The sequence below is a fragment of the Camelina sativa genome, chromosome 19 (genome assembly GCF_000633955.1).
Source record: "Camelina sativa cultivar DH55 chromosome 19, Cs, whole genome shotgun sequence".
In the NCBI taxonomy this organism is placed as follows: domain Eukaryota; kingdom Viridiplantae; phylum Streptophyta; class Magnoliopsida; order Brassicales; family Brassicaceae; genus Camelina; species Camelina sativa.
The window spans coordinates 19,112,745-19,130,230 of record NC_025703.1 but is presented as its reverse complement, the minus strand read 5'-3'; the positions used below and the strand labels follow the sequence as shown (position 1 = coordinate 19,130,230).

At 35.2% G+C, this 17,486-nt stretch overlaps 2 protein-coding genes across 2 annotated transcripts; one reads left to right on the top strand and one right to left on the bottom strand.

Moving 5' to 3' along the window:
- On the top strand, positions 12,138-13,976 carry LOC104766683 (transcription factor bHLH84-like). Its single transcript, XM_010490612.1, has 5 exons — positions 12,138-12,692; positions 12,943-13,224; positions 13,346-13,411; positions 13,530-13,595; positions 13,703-13,976. The coding sequence occupies exons 1-5, from the start codon at positions 12,210-12,212 to the stop codon at positions 13,796-13,798; spliced, it is 993 nt and encodes a 330-aa protein (XP_010488914.1). The 5' UTR covers positions 12,138-12,209; the 3' UTR covers positions 13,799-13,976.
- On the bottom strand, positions 14,884-15,661 carry LOC104767980 (adenylyl-sulfate kinase 1, chloroplastic-like). Its single transcript, XM_019240940.1, has 5 exons — positions 15,572-15,661; positions 15,369-15,487; positions 15,195-15,279; positions 15,057-15,103; positions 14,884-14,940 (listed from the first exon to the last, which is right to left on the bottom strand). The coding sequence occupies exons 1-5, from the start codon at positions 15,627-15,629 to the stop codon at positions 14,884-14,886; spliced, it is 366 nt and encodes a 121-aa protein (XP_019096485.1). The 5' UTR covers positions 15,630-15,661.

Here is a 17,486-nt window from a genome sequence, read left to right as displayed (position 1 = left end):
CTGCAAGGCTGTTAGTATCATTAGGGTATTACAATTTGAGCATATCACAAGGTTAACAACAAGCATAACCAAACATAACAAGACAAAGAGATAGCTAGAAAATTTCGACAAAGAATCCATGATAACTTGGAGACAAAAGCTTAGTGGCAATTTGGCGCAAGTGACAACACGGTTTGTCGAAGGATCATCCATGGACGAAGCAATGAACGATGCAATGGTCACTGTCAATAGATCATGTGACGTTGAGAAGGATGTCATGGCCCAAATTCTCACCGGCATGAGAAGAGCTTGATGAATTTGCTCATCGGCAAGGACAAGGATGACTACGGTTCTATAGTCGGGTGGCAGTCGCTTTAAATCGTTGGACAAAAGGCTTGTGGGATACGCTTGCTCAAACTCAAAATTCAGAGGAGGCAGATGAAAAAGGTTGAGGAAGCTTCGGTAATCACGGCTTCGTGAAGCCGAGATCATAATGTCGATTTCCACCAAGCTTTCAATTTCATAAGTATCATCCCTAAGTGTAACTAATAACAGGTTTTTCACAAGATTCTTGTACCAAGCTAGCAACGATGGTGAGATATGTTCCAAATGAAGTCTTCGATCAATTGGATTCATAAAATGACACATAGATTGACTAGGGTTGGGTAAAGAGGAATTCAGACCAGACCTGGATATTTGTTGAAAGAGGCTTGAATCACACTTTTTGTATAAGGGCTTCAAACACCTTATTGGGCCAAATTTTGCTAAGCCCACCAGATGAAACCCTAGGTTCACTTTGGTTGGCAGAGGAGAGGTCTGAACGCGGCGGCCGTACAGAGATGTTGATAGGTTTTGCGGTGGCTCGAGCATCTCAGGTGAATGGAGGGACGGTAGTTGAGAGGTTTGAGTCAAAAGATATGAACCATATGAGCTTACTTTCTCCAGTACGGGAAGTCGAAACCAAGAGGAGGAAGTCGCCGTGCACTGTCGGCATCTCTACCAGGCATGGTGCATCTGACGGTCCAAGAGTATATGCTCCTGCCATCAACGAAGCCTGGTATGAGAGCTCTTCATGGATACTCGAAGACCCAGATCTACACATTGGTGGTTCTTCTACATTAAGCTTCGGGTAAGGTGACGCAATTAGAGGGTGAGGGATGGAGAACGCCGGCCATATGATGTCCTCTTTGTTGTTTATTCTTATTTTGCCTGTTAGATGCATGTGATTCGAGAGGATTTGAGAAGGTTTCAAAGAGTAAAAAAGTTTAACAAGAGTGAAAACAGAAGCATGAACTCGAGAACAAACGGAAGGGAAAGGATTTAAGTCCCGACGCCGACAAAGAAAAACCTTGCCGGCGCCGGAGAAAAGATACTGTGAAGGTTCCTCGATTCTTGTGTCTGAGAGAAAAAGTTTTTATGAAACCACTTGTGCTTAGAATATGAATAAATATAATGTCAAAATTTCGACCATATTAGAAAATTGCACGTATATGCATGGAAAAATTATAGTAAATTTGAAATTTACTAATGCTTCAAGCATACTAAAACCGATCAAGCCATGAGACTTGACAAAGTTGCTGGTGTATTTCAATTCCCAAGGGTATCACCTGCTGCAGCTTCAATAGACAAAAGAAACTTGGACCCCCATGTTGTTGGTTAGTATATTCCTCTTGTAAAAAGTGATTCACTGCATTGGACCTTCAAAGCCTTTGCTCGAGGGGCTTTTGAGAGAATTACAAAACCGATTGGTATGTGAATCATCTAGCCTTTTTCCCATTGCGAGTAAGAGTCTGGTTTCTGGTGTACATGCAGGGAACTCTAGCTGTTTTACATAGACATGATCAGAGAACATGGGAGCATAGTTGGGTTTTATGTCATTGACATCAACTATTTTGCTGGCAAGTTTTTTGTTTAATGAAATTCTCTGTGCCTCAATCAAAATACTGATTGATAAGTAATGTTATCGATGGTTTGCCAATAAATTGCTGCAGGGTATGGGGAAGATGCCCCATTATAAGCAGGTATTCATCGATTTATTCCTGAGCTAGCGCAAGCAAAGGAAAATACGAGACAATGTGCGGAAAGTTGAATAGAAATGTGAAAGCAGATTGAAACTGATAAAATTCTTTTTTTTTTTTGAATCTAAAAACTAATAAATTCTTGAGAGCTGAAATAGTGTTGGGATGATATAACTAGACAGAAGATAAATTCTTGAGAGCTGAAATTTGACGACATTAATACACAATCAATATCAAAATGCATCAAATAACTAAAAAAAATTAAGATTAAAGTTAGATGAGAGATCACCTAGCAGGCGTAGCCTGCTCGTAGGATGAACATCATCTAGTTTTTAATGCATTGATTCACATAATCACATTGATGGTTATATACATTCTTCCGGGCGATATTACGTGGAACCATCTATTTTTCTAAGAATTACTAGTGCTATTTTAAAGACGAAGGACGGAAGGAGAATGATTTGAGCTGATATAAAACCTACAATAGAAAAGAAAAGTTCTGGAGTTTACTTTTTTCAGAAGGAAGAAAAGAAGTAAAAGCTATTGTTTCAGTTAAATATTTTCGTTGTTATCTAAATAAAATAATAAAGCAATTTTCCTTTAAAGGCAACCGATCTAAAAGTCAGTTTTTGCAAGGGTTGGTTCTAATATTTATGTCATTGGCGGATTCATAAAAGATGATAATGCATCATAGGCTAGCATCATGGCATTAGGCCCCAAGCATGCGGGTCACAAGAGTGTCCCCTTCTGCTTGCGTCCTTGATGGAGAAATATATGTGATAGGAGGCTCCAAAATTCTCGATGTAACTAACTTTAACTTGATGGAGGTATTCGATACAAGGCATCAAATTAACTTGGGAGTTTGATTCATCAAATCCTAGCGAGAAAATATGTGGCGATTTTAGGTATCAAAGCGTAGGGTATGATGGAAGTGTCTAGGTGAAGTGTTTTGAGCGACCAGCTGTGACTTTCAAGCTGAATAAAGGTAGATGGAGAGCGGCAGACTTAGCTATTAACAGGGGATGGTTGTGCTCATCATCTTATTTTGTGATAGAGAACGTGTTATATACTTTTGTAGTGACGGGATGATTGGACATATTTAAAGGGTTTGATTGGTTTGAAAAAATGTTAAGATTGTCGGGCTATCGTCCTGTTGATGCCAAAGTGACGGATTATGATGGAAAGATGGTGGTTTTCCGGGAAGAAAATGTGTCTATTAATGAGTACCACCATCATAAAAAGATAGTTTGGTGTGGGGTAATTGCGCTTGAAAAAAAACAAGGGGATATTTGGGGAACACTTGAGTGGTATGACATTGTGTATACAACCACTGAGCCAGATAAGTACGATGTAGCACATGTTCTTGCTGTTACACTTTGATGAATATGTCATAATCATGTTGTTGTTGTTTTTTTCCTGTTAAAGCGTGTGTATATATAATATCAATTCAGTTCTTGTAGTGATTTTTTTTAAATTCCAGTTATAGTTTGTTTTGCGTTAGTTGATGAATCTGAAGAAGAAGAAGAAGAAAATAATCATTCCACTCTTTGATTAGTTTATATCTTGCTGATTTCAATTTTCTTTGTTATCTCATCCTTCACATTACCACACCTGGATTTAGTTTCTAAATCAATAGTCTACTTAAGATTCGCAAAAGAAGCTGCATGAACAGAATATGCCACGGCTTCTGCCTTTTGCATGTTTGGTGGAGCATTTAATTTTCTGTGTCTGAGTTTTTGTTACCTATTTACGTTTCCCAGTCCACGTTGGAGGTAATCTCCTTAATTCACATCTCGCTTATAATATGCGTTTTCGAATTGTTACAATGGACGTCTTAATATCCAAGAGCTAGCTTGTTAAAAACCGATTTATGCGGAGGTACCTTTTAAGGGCCTTACAAACTATGCCCTTGGTGCTGTGGAGAATGCGATTTACTCCTCTATTCTAGCTATTTTGAACTATTTTTTTGACACATTCAGTTGTTTCTTCCGGATAAAGAGCTTCACCATGGCTAGGACTTATCTCCGTTGACGGTGGTAGTGGCTGGCTCCTATAAATTCTTCAACACGGCCTCTAAATCCACCATGGATATGGTCACTCACACACATCACAAATTTTATTTTTAAATTTAGTATGCCATTTGGCCCATTTATAAAATTTCAAAATATATTTTTAAATTTAGTATGCCATTTGGCCCATTTATAAAATTTCAAAATAACACCATGTTTTAAAATCAAAGTAAATAACATTACAAAGCTATGGAAGATGCGCTCTCTATTGTATGAGCACCGATAAATATGTGTAGTAGTCTTTCAACCGAAAAAATTTGGGTACTAAAACATCTAAAACTTAAATAAGGAGATATTTTTTTTTGGGATTTTTATCATTTTTTTCTTTTTTGTTTGTTTTTTTTTTCATTTGTTTCTCTACGTATTATTTTTATTTTGCCACAAAAGTTAATCAGTTTTTTAGAATTTGCCTTAACGTATTAAAAGTTAATAGTTTCTTAGGGAAACTTGTTTGTTCATCTTAAGAGGAGAATTGGGATTGCGAAATATGATACTCCTTCCGTTTCAAAATATAAGATGTTTTAGAGAAGTTTTTTGTTCATAATATAAGATGTTTTCAAGTTTCTATACAATTTTTATATTAATTTAGTATTTTATATTATGCAGTATTGTTCTGATTGGTTGAACTTGTTAAAAGTAAAAACTTCTTAATCAGCGTGCTTTAGTTAAAACATCATATATTTTGAAATGGAAGGAGTATTTTCTTGTGTTTGTAATTTTTTTTGGGAAAACTATTGTACACGAGACAATCCTTGCACGCACGACAAAATATGGTTACAATATGTAAGAAGGCTAATAGCTGTCAATTTGATGGCCCCTTATGCTTTAAGATAGTCATACGACCATTATTGTCGTTTGATTTAGCATCGACGCTATTTTGTGTTTATATTTTAATCATCCCATTCTTTTAATTTTTATATTAACTATAGTTTTTTCTCTTTTAAAAATTTATTGATAAAAAATACTTTCCTCCATAATGACAATTTGGTTGGAGATTAAGGTGCCACGTGTGACGGATATTCCCAAGCAAAGTTTTTAAAAATGAATTCAAATCATTTAACAATGTATCCAACAATATCATAAGCAGACAAGATCAGTTAAGCCTCCCTTGAGCCTTCCTTGGTAAATGTTGTTTAACGTCAGATTGTTTTCCCAGGTCAAACTCTACATTGTCAAATTAAACCCCTTAATTCATAGTCTTGGCTTCTTAATGAAAGAATTCCAAACTTTAGAGATCGATGAAGTAATGATGTGTCGATGCTCATGAATCTCGAACTACCAACGGTACTGATTAGTCATGCGCCCATGAAAATCAACACAAAATATGTGTGTCAAAATTTTAAATGACACTTCAAATAAACGAAAGGAGTGTTAAACAAAAATAGGTATTATAATAACATATTTCAACAGAAATTATAAGACATACAAAATAAAAATTAGAAGCAAATATTCTGGATAAAAAGATTTGTTTAGTAAATTGACAACATATTTTAGATATTTTTTATTCCAGAATATATATTGTAAAATGTTCACAAGAAAATTGTTAGAGTAACAAGAGAGACAAATTTCAATTGGAAATAGAACAAAAATTAATATAATTGTGAATACGAATCCATATTTCATTATTAAAACGCGCATTTGTTATGTATTTGCAATTTCTAAAAATATTTATATTTGATCAGTTACGGAAACTTCTAGGTACTTGTTAAAGACAAAATGTGTATATCTTTTATTACGGGAAAACGGCCAATTCGCCGCTGAACTTAGTTGCTTTATCATATTCATACACAGATCTTTGAAGTGTGCCTAAAACTACATGAATTTAATTAAAATTTGAATTTTCCACATGAACTATCGAAATCAAGCCAAAACCATCAAATCGAGCAATGGTGTTACTGTTCCGTTAATATATGATGACTGGATGCCACACTAGACCCTTAAACGACGTCGTTTTATTGTTTTAAGAAAAAAAATAAAAAATCAGTATGTACAGAATACGCAGTTGAACCCCCGACCTCTAATACTCACGACGAACCATAAAACCAGCTGAACTACCGTAACTTTTCATTAAATATGAATGGATAAACATATTTATTTAAGACAATGCAGAAATTATTAAAGAAAAGGTAACCCTGTTCTCTGCTTTTGTTTTCTCTTCTCCGATAACATTGCGACTATGACTGTTGATTTTTCATGGATTGGATCAAGAATTGGGATTTTTTTGTTAGTTTAGATCAAAATTAATTAAAATCATGTATAAAATCCAATCCTTAATAGCTGAACTTGATTTTATATAAAAAAAAAATTTGTAACTGAAATTGAATTGGGTGATAAATATCTCAGTTCTTGACATCCTAATTTGAAATTAACCTCTGCAGTTCATATATGACATCCTAATTTGAAATTAAGAAAAATTAATCATCATAAATATCCCAATTGTTGAAGACGCGGCGAAAGAAGTGTGTAGAAAACAGGAAAACGAAGATCGGAGGAGAAGAAAGGATAAGCTTTTATTTTTCTTAGCTTTTTTAATTTGCATCGTAAATCTATATATGTATACCCGTTTGCAATTGTACTATTTGTTACTATAGTTCAACTGCTAAATCGCCTGCTTACGTGCGTTATGATTCTATGGTTCGATCCTTGAGTTTTTGAAATTTATTTTACTTCAATTTTTTCTTAAAACAATAAAAACAGCGTCGTTTAGGTCCAATGTGGCATCCAATCATCATATATTAACGGAACAGTAACACCGTTACTCGATTTGATGGTTTTAGCTTGATTTCAATAGTTCATGTGGAAAATTCAAATTTTAGTTAAGTTCATGTAGTTTTAGGTACACTCCAAAGATCTGTGTATGAATACGATAAAGAAACTAAGTTCAAGGGGGAATTGGCCGTTTTCCCTCTTTTACTACAATATCTAAATTTTAGGTTTTTTTAATAAAAAAAAAGAAAGAAAGAAAATGTTTAGTTGCACAGATCATTTTAAATTACTTAGAAAGAAATCGGGAAAACGGCCAATTCCCCCCTGAACTTAGTTGCTTTATCATATTCATACACAGATCTTTAGAGTGTGCCTAAAACTACATGAACTTAATTAAAATTTGAATTTTCCACATGAACTATCGAAATCAAGCCAAAACCATTAAATCGAGTAAGAGTGTTACTGTTCCGTTAATATATGATGACTGGATGCCACACTAGACCCTTAAACGACGTTGTTTTATTGTTTTAAGAAAAAAAATAAAAAATCCAACGATATTCAAAAAATAAGGTTTTTGGATATGTCAAGGATCGATTGGATGATCGTGTCAATGGTTGGAATGCAAAGCTTTTATCAAAAGGTGGTAAGGAGATTATGATTAAATCGGTGGCTTTGGCACTTCCCACGCATGTGATGTCCTGCTACAAATTGCCGCAAGAGTTGACATCTAAATTAACGAGTGCTATTTCCACTTTTTGGTGGAAATCCAACGATAAGGCTCATGGTTTACATTGGGTGGCTTGGGATAAACTATGTAAGGATAAGTGTGATGGGGGTCTAGGTTTCAGAGCCTTGGAACAATTTAATGATGCTATGTTAGCAAAACAGTATTGGCGTTTAATTCAACACCCGACGTCATTAATGGCGAGGGTTTTGAAAGGCCGATATTTTAGCAATAAACACCCGCTTATGGCCAAAAAACCTTCTAATCCCTCCTTTGCCTGGAGGAGTATTTTTTCAACGAAAGATTTAGTGGAATATGGAGCGCGATGGGCGGTAGGTTCGGGTAGTTCTATTTCGGTTTGGAGAGATCCATGGATTCCGGATATTAGACCACGTCCTGCCAATGGTCGGGGACGACTCTGGTTACCGAGCTTGATGGTGAACCACTTAATTAATCCTGTCACGAAGGATTGGCACTTGCCTACTCTAGAAGAGTTTCTGGATCCGGGGGATATACCGATTATTCGGCGTATGTCGGTCAGTAAGGTCCAGCAACGGGATCGGTTAGTATGGCATTTTACCAAGTCAGGGAAGTATACGGTTAAATCAGGTTATAGATTAGCCAGAGAACTGATGACGGAAGTCGAATACGGACCAACATGTATGGCCCTCAGGGCCCAGGTGTGGAAGCTGGATGTTCCCCCAAAGGTCCAACATTTTTTCTGGCAGATTGCGTCGGGCACCCTCCCAGTGCTCGAACGACTTGCGTATAGGGGTATCCGGTGTGATACACTCTGCAAACGGTGTGGGGCTGCACCAGAAACTATCAATCATGCTCTCTTTGAGTGCCCTCGCTCGCTCGATGTTTGGGAGTTGTCCCTAGTTTCGTTAGTCCCCGATGGCTTTCCATTTGCTTCAATTTATGCAAATTTAGACTTTATTTTTTGGCGGGCAGCCTCTCAGTCGGGGGATTCGGATGTAGCTAATCGTCTTCCTTGGATACTTTGGACATTATGGAAAGATAGGAATAAAAAAGTTTTTCAGGGGTTACAGGCCGAGCCGACGGAAATTCTACACCAGGCGAATAATGATAAATTACTATGGGAAGAAGCAAAATCCTATTCGGATAGGTATTTGCATACTACGCCTCTGGTGGAGGATAGGGGAGCGTTTCCTCGATGTCAGATTGATGGTTCTTGGAAAGGGTCAGATGCTATGCAGGGTCTAGGATGGTGGTGTTGTAGTGATGATGATGCGACTCTCCTTTTGGGAGCACGGAGTCAGAGATGCGGTCCTACATCCTTACATGCAGAGCTACAAGCCTTGATTTGGGCTATGGAGTCACTCTTGGCGGCTGGAGTTGGATGTCAAAGCTTTGAGACAGACTGTGCAGAATTGGTGGCGATGGTGCAGACGCCTGACGATTGGCCATCTTTTTCGAACCTGTTAGAGGAGTTTCTTGTGCTCAGACCATGCTTTTCCTCGTTCTCCCTGATCAGGATCTCTAGAGAGCTCAATGTAAGGGCAGATTGTCTAGCCCGTTCTTCAAGATTGCTTTCCTCTGAAATTTCCTTTGTAAACTCTTTTCCTCCGGTTTGGGCAACCAATCTTGGAGTTATTTTTTAATTTGATTAATGTTTGGTTGAAAAAAAAAAAAAAAAAATAAAAAATCAGTATGTACAGAATACGCGGTTGAACCCCCAACCTCTTATACTCACGACAAACCATAAAACCAGCTGAACTACCGTAACTTTTCGTTAAATATGAAATGGATAAACATATATATTTAAGACAACGCAGAAATTATTAAAGAAAAGGTAACCCTGTTCTCTGCTTTTGTTTTCTCTTCTCCGATAACATTGTGATTGTGATTGTTGATTTCTCATGGATTGGATCAAGAATTGTGATTTTTTTGTTAGTTTAGATCAAAATTAATTAAAATCGTGTATAAAATCCGATCCTTAATAGCTGAACTTGATTTTATATATAAAAAAAAATTGTAACAGAAATTGAATTGGGTGATAAATATCTCAGTTCTTGACATCCTAATTTGAAATTAACCTCTGCAGTTCATATATGACATCCTAATTTGAAATTAAGAAAAATTAATCATCATAAATATCCCAATTGTTGAAGACGCAGCGAAAGAAGTGTGTAGAAATAGGAAAAGGAAGATCGGAGGAGAAGAAATGATAAGCTTTTATTTTTCTTAGTTTTTTTCATTTGCATCGTAAATCTATATACGTATACCCGTTTGCAATTGTACTATTTGTTACTATAGTTCAGCTGCTAAATCGCCTGCTTACATGCGTTATGATTCTATGGTTCAATCCTTGAATTTTTGAAATTTATTTTACTTCAATTTTTTCTTAAAACAATTAAAACGGCGTCGTTTAAGGTCTAGTGTAGCATCCAATCATCATATATTAACGGAACAGTAATACCATTACTCGATTTGATGGTTTTGGCTTGATTTCAATAGTTCACGTGGAAAATTCAAATTTTAGTTAAGTTCATGTGTATTTTTGTTTTTGATAAGAATGGTTATATAGCATTTCCACGCGCACGATCAGCCGTCCTTTCATTGACTTAAACCTAATCAAATTTGATTATTGGTTTATTTATTTATTTTGTCAGCTTATATAATGAGTCATTAGTTTAATTAATTACATTTTTCGTTTTGATTAGTGGATAAACTAATTACTAATAGCAACAAAAACTGTCACGTTCAACAACCGAGTCTCTCATTCTCATTTCTCCCCTTCACATCTCTCACTTTCGATCCCCTCAAAACATTAGACGAATTAAAATATTCTTGCTTGAACAGTCGAACTAGCCATACTTTTTCACCATGCGTTGCTCGGTCAGCGTATTGTACAAACGTTAAGTTACACAACAAATCTGAGATATCGACTCCACGACTTAACAAACTCCCACTTAGATATTGATCACAAGAAGACCTTTGTCAACATGTCTATTAGATTATGACTTCTCAAGATCTTTTCAAGCATCACTTTCCATCTTTCTAAGCTGATACGCTTAATTGATATAATTGTCTGTGGTCATTATCCAACTCTTGCATAAATAATTGTAACCACAAGGTCCACATCATTCTCTTTGTTACCTTTGTTAAAACAATATACTTACTTCACAATTGATAGAGTTATGATATTCTATTTGAAATCAAACAAATAATAATACAATAATATGTGTAAACCTAACAATATAAGATTTTTTTTTCCTTGTGAAATATGTCATTTGAGTGTATTTTTGTCAACTTATTGGCCAACCGCTTATCTATAACAGCTTTTTAATATGAGCCAATTATAATGAGTGTAACTAGTAAGAGATTTATGTTCTTATCGTAGACTTTCTAAAACAAATCCTCAAATGCAAAGGGTATTCTATTCCCCAATTATAAATTAAGCATCTGTATAACTCCATGGTTTTGGGACTGGTGCATCATAATTCATAATGATACTTTCTCCTAGCTAGCTGTTTCTATTTTCTTACACTCAAAATAATATACTCGGTACTTTACAACTTGATCGAGATATAATATTCAGTTACTTTTAAACCCTACAAATTTTATTACCACCAAAGGTGTAAATATTTTTTGATATAAGATTAATCATCTTGTTATTTGAGTTTATCGGTCAATTCTTTATTTGGATGTATGTTGTTTATACACAACTTTTTATCCTCTACCCGTTTCCTCCATGATCACTAAATTAGTTATCTGCATTTTAAAACCTTGTAAGAGATTTGTTTTTAATTGTACACTTGCTCAAATAAAACCTCAAATGCAAAGTTATTCTATACACCAGTTATAAATTATACATCTGTGTAAGTCCATGATTTTGAGATGGATACATCACAATAATATCTTCTCCTAGTTATTTATTTTTCTTTACATTCATTATCTTCATGATAGTATTCCAATTATATGCCGTTCAAGATTTTTTCAGACATCTTGGAAATTACTAAACTTTCATTTTTATCCCTGACTGATATACTGGATCATTTTTTTCATTGACTAATCCATTTAGATGGTTAAAAAAAAAAAAAAAAAAAAAAAAAAAAAAAAAAAAAAAAAAAAAAANCTATTTAGATGGTAGGGTTAAAACAAGAAATTTTGCTAAAATCTGCATTGAAAATATAAAACTAAGGCTAATCTGAATCAAAACTTTATTTAAGAACTAAAATGACATGTAATTTGAAATGAAGGAAGTATATATTAATGATAGAATTGTAGATACACATGAAACCAGATTCATATACTTTTGGAGGAATTTGTATAGTTATAATCTCTTTCCTTTTATTCAATATACATATCATGATATATTGAATTACCAATGGCTGCATATACATATTTTGACTCATCCCTAACAGTAACAGATATAGAGAAAGACAAAGCTTTCTTTAAGCTCAATAATTAGCTGTTCATATCTATGGGTATCAAGACCTGGTTACAAAAATATATATATATATATATACTTTCTTCCAAAGATGATTATAATGTTGTTTGTCCAAAAAAAAAAAGATGATTATAATGTTTAATTGGTTGACATATTAAATATATCCATTACTTCTCATGATCCTATATATAATACCCATATCAAACTCCTCTTAATCATTCCTTCAATACTCACATATTACTTATCGGATTATAATTGAGATAAACTAAAGTCGCTTAGTGATTTACTTCTTAAAAATGGAAGCCATGGGAGAATGGACCACTGGCCTAGGCGGAATGTATACAGAAGAAGCTGACTTCATGAATCAGCTCCTTGCCTCCTATGAGCAACCTTGTGGCGGTTCATCTTCAGAGACAACTGCCACACTCGCAGCCTACCACCACGGCCAGGGTTCTCAGTGGACTGGCGGCTTTTGCTTCTCCCAGGAGAGCAGCAGCTACAGTGGTTACTGCACGGTTGTGCCACAGCAAGAAGAAGACGATAATAGGATGGAGGACTCGACGATCAACACGGACTTGTACCTAGTTGGTGAAGAGACGTGTGAATGTGACGTGGCCGAATACTCCCGTAAGGGCCTCTGGCCTTTGGAGAATGCTGAAGAAAGCCACGACCATAGTGTGCTCCAGTCTGAGAACTCCCTGACAACGACCACAACTGATGAGAAATTGTTAAGACCATGCGAGAGTTCAAAGAAGAGGATGCGTGCCACATCAACTGATGTAAGTTGTATACTTGTGTATAAATTTTCTTTATTCCCCAATTATGGATTTTCAACGTAAAACACAATTAGCAATGAGTGAATTAATGGAGTATATGTCCATTAAATATTAAGTTAGAATTATCTCCATTTCCGATAAGAAAAATGTTAAGAGCTTATATATCCGGGTGATCCCACATACTAATTTCCAAAATTTGAAGCCGTATGGCCATATTTCTAAATGTTTTCTTTGTTTCTTGTAACCAATTAAGAAGAACAAGAGAGCCAACAAGATGCGGAGGAGGCAGAAAGGCGTAGAGATGAGTGGCGATAATGACAATAGCGGTGAAGAAGAAGATACGGAGAAGGCTGCAGGGGAGAGAAAGACCAAACCGTCTAAGCCGCAATCGACTTGTTGTTCGGATGATGAATCAAACGGTGGAGACACTTTCTTATCCAAAGAAGATGGCGAGGACTCAAAGGCTCTCAACCTCAACGGCAAGACTAGGGCCAGCCGCGGCGCTGCCACAGATCCTCAAAGCCTTTACGCAAGGGTAATTTATTCGTAAATTTATATACTAATTAAGGCTTTCTTCCAAAGGTATAAACATGTAAAAATTATTTATTCTGGAAGGCTGAAAACTTAAAACAAAATCCGTTTTTGTGATGGTGCAGAAAAGAAGAGAGAGGATAAACGAGAGGCTAAGGATTTTGCAAAATCTTGTCCCTAATGGAACAAAGGTATATGCTGTATGTTTTAAATTCAAGCAAACTAAATTACTACGTGAGCACTTCAACTATATATACTCCATTTTTGTTTCTTTACTAAGAAAGCTAAATGTGTTAAATATGTAAACAGGTCGATATTAGCACGATGTTGGAAGAAGCAGTACAATACGTCAAATTTCTACAGCTCCAAATTAAGGTACGGTGATTTTCAATGATTTGAAGTCATAATTAAACCATAATAATTATTGTATAAATCAAAGGTAGAGAATTAAGTATTGTTTATAACGAATAATGTTATATCAGTTATTGAGCTCTGATGATCTATGGATGTACGCGCCCATTGCTTACAACGGGATGGACATTGGCCTTGACCTAAAACTCAATGCACTAACCAGATGATTCAAGAGACACCTTCGGATTTTTTTAATTCTATATATATATATATATATATTTTTTCTATACATAATAATCTAATAAGCGAGAAATAGTCACCTTTGACGTTTTATACTCTAATATTATTTTAATTTTGCATGTCGAGTTATGTCCAACATTTTTTTTATTCTTACGCATATATTAATTGGTGTACGACATCTTTTTGATAATGGATTCGTTTATTCGATCTCATTAGTTTTGATTAATTGATTAGCTTACGTCATACACGTAAATGATGTAATCCGAATTTAATACTTGAAGGCGCTTCAAATCTTTTGGATTTTATGCTTAATTAAGCCCACTCGTGTAGTTTAATAATTTATTAGGGAACTCCAAACTAAATGACGGTAAGTACTACATAACCATTACACATTGCGTTAAATAAATGGATGGTTACATTACACATTACCTTTTGTATACATGTGGTTGTGAGAGTCCGAAGAAGGAGCCAGAGGATTATAGGTATGAGTGTTCGCTTATTTTCAATAATTATGGTTATGGAACAGAGCAAAAACTTTGCATCACAAATCACAATGAACTCGATTACTTAACGTAATCTTTCAAGATTCTTGCTACGTTATGTAACTCGGGTGCGCCACATTCATTTATTTCTATTACATAAGATTTGATTTAGACATATATATAGATATACAAGGAAAACTCCACAAACCAAAATTACTCCAAATATCACCTATTAGGAAGATCAACGAAAGTGAGCAACATTATAAGCCTGGATCGTCCTTCAGAGACCAAACCAGCTGCTTCCAATCTTCAGTCCTATGGCATGCACCATCTCTTATTCAGAAAACATCTAAATTACTAATTTTTGTCTTTGTTTATTTTAATAAGCAAAAAAAAATAAAAATATGCATGCATTAGCTTCCACTAACATCAAGAAAAAGGCTTAACCTTGATTTTCACTCATATTCATCATAACAAGAAGATTTGAAATACAAAAAAAAAACAAAAAAAAAAAAGAGAACCAAAAAGAACGACAGCTATGATATTTATTATCAGAACTTGTGATTCCATAAAAACAGCCATGGATTTGCTTAACTTTTTACTTTTTGGCTTGTTAAAACAGAACTATGACCGTGGAACAGAGAAATCTTCAGATGACATAAGAAAAAGAAAAAAAACAAGAACATAGGGTAAGAGATAGCGCGAAAAAGCAAGTTTTGTTTTTGTAGCATCCCATTGTCTCTACAATATTATTGACATTTACCTCGCAATTTAATGGTGGCTCGTAAGGGTCATCGATCCCCGTAAAACCTGAAGAAACATATCAAAACTATAGTATCAACTTTGGATTTTATTGAAACAAAACAGGTCACACAAATACCAACTACACTTCAAGAGATACCTTTGATCTTTCCTGAACGAGCTAGCTTGTAAAGACCCTTGGGATCCCTCGCCTCACAAACCTCAAGCGATACATTCATGAACACCTGTTTGATCAAAACCAATGTTACTAAAATATTGGAAAACTTGAATACAATAGAGAGAGACTACGAAACCCGCACTTGTTTGTCTATACCTCAACAAAATCTCCCTCGGGGAGTAAATTTCGACAAGCGTCTCTGTCTGTCCTGTAAGGAGATATTAAACTCGCAATGCAGATGATTCCAGCATCCGCAAAAAGCTTAGCAACCTCTCCTAAACAAAAACCAAACAACAACAGAAATATTAATAAAACAATAAGAAGTATTGGTTTAACAAGATTTTGCTGTTTAAGCTCACCGACTCTACGAATGTTCTCTGCAAGAATATAACAAAGCTTCCCCTTTTGGTACAACATTTGGTTCAAAGCACAAGCCAAAGTACTCTTCCGTAAACAATTTTTGGAAACATTCAAGATTATATTTTCACATAGACATAAACCCAAACTTGAAGCTGTGTTCTAAGATTACAAACCTGAACCACTAAGACCAATGACCCAAATCACACATATCCTTTTTGATCAAGCAATCTCTGTCGGATTTGTCGAGTTTCCAACCGTAGACAATGGACCTTGTTTTTTCCCTAATTAGAAAAAACAAACCATAATTTCAAACCTAAAAATTGAATCTTTTTGGCAAATCTGACCTAAAAATCGGATTTTAAAGTTAGTCGTTAACGTGATGATGATATATGTTAAGTTATCGATTTAATATGTTAACACATGTCAAAATATGTCATTACCACATGTCATTGTATAAAGCTTTGTTTCAAAGTTAGCTTTTAACATGATCGCGACACATGACAAATATGTCGATAAGATTTTGAGGTGTCAAACAAATTTAGAAAAGGAAAAACTATTTTATTATGTAAATTGCAAAATATGGTTTTTAAAGTTAGTCGTTAAAGTAATCAAGACGAATGTTAAGTTATTGATTTATGATATTCTCACGTGTCAAAATATGTTGTTAATATGATCATAACACATGTCATTATAAAAAAGTTTGTTTCAAAGTTAGTCATTAACATGATCCCGATATATGTGAAATCTATCAATAAGATTTGACATATATCGAATATTTTTAGAAAAGAAAAACTAACAACTTTTTTATGTAAAGTCTGATCTACAAAGTTAGTAGTTAATTTTAGTATATGACATATACCTTACATTGCTTTTTTTTTTTTTTTTAAATTATCTCCATTCTATTTAAGATTATCATCTTATTAGTAATTATTTTCTCAAATTCTTCCAATATATTCATGTATCTTAAATATTTTTATTTATTTTATGTTGTTAAATGAGTTGAAAATCAATTAAAACACTATTTGAACAATTTCATTCTAAATTTATTATAGAAAGCATGATATGTACATATCTAACATTTTGTCAAATTTTATATTTATCTCTAGCGTCGTACTAGATTATACATATGTCTTCTTTATTTTCATATTTTTAGTTTAAATTTGTAACATCCGTGAACCGAAATCCCGGTTTAGGGATTGCATCGGTCGACGCCCTATGTGCATCGGTTGATGCAAGGCCGGTTTAGTGCAGACGAGTTTAAATTAAACGCTGCGTTTTGGGGTAGGGAAAACTCTTAAGTCGTGTTTTTGTCTCATTCGACGAGTTTGACCGTTTTGAGAGAAAACCAGAGAGAAAAGAGTTCTTATCAATTCTTAAGCGTTTTTGGGAGTTTCTGGGAAGTTTGTGGCGTTTCCTTGTGAGATCTGAGGCTTAGATCATTGTAAGAGCTTGTTAGGAGTGTAGAACTTGCGTTTTAGAGTCAGAATCGTCTTGGGCAAAGGTAAGTGCATGATCACGGCTTATCTAAGCTGGAGATTTCGCTGATCTGCTTGTTTATGTGTTGTTTGGCTTGTTAGTATGTTATCTGGGACGTTAGGAAGCTTTCTTGTGGCTTGAGATCGAGTTTTGTGGTTGTAGGAACAAAGATCCGGCGAGAAGCTTTGGAGAAAAATGATGCTCGGCATGTGCATCGGTCGATGCACTTTGTGCGTCGGTCGATGCAAGTGCGAGGACGGCGCGTAAACTCTAGGGTTTTCGTGCTATGTCGAGCATGCGTTGGTCGATGCAATGGGAGTATCGGTCGATGCATATCATGCGTCGGTCGATGCAACCCCAACTGGTGTCGGTCGATGCATGTTTAGGTCGGTCGATGCAGAGTCCTGGTTTGTTACTAATGATTGTTGATTGTTGGTT

Excerpts from the sequence above, each read along its gene's own strand:
- LOC104766683 (XM_010490612.1), top strand. The coding sequence starts at position 12,210 with ATGGAAGCCATGGGAGAATGGACCACTGGCCTAGGCGGAATGTATACA. Across the intron at positions 13,225-13,345 it reads CTCAAAGCCTTTACGCAAGG|AAAAGAAGAGAGAGGATAAA; the intron begins GTAATTTATTCG and ends GTGATGGTGCAG. Across the intron at positions 13,412-13,529 it reads TTGTCCCTAATGGAACAAAG|GTCGATATTAGCACGATGTT; the intron begins GTATATGCTGTA and ends ATATGTAAACAG.
- LOC104767980 (XM_019240940.1), bottom strand. The coding sequence starts at position 15,629 with ATGTTGTACCAAAAGGGGAAGCTTTGTTATATTCTTGCAGAGAACATT. Across the intron at positions 15,488-15,571 it reads AGAGAACATTCGTAGAGTCG|GAGAGGTTGCTAAGCTTTTT; the intron begins GTGAGCTTAAAC and ends GTTTTTGTTTAG. Across the intron at positions 15,280-15,368 it reads CCGAGGGAGATTTTGTTGAG|GTGTTCATGAATGTATCGCT; the intron begins GTATAGACAAAC and ends TTGATCAAACAG.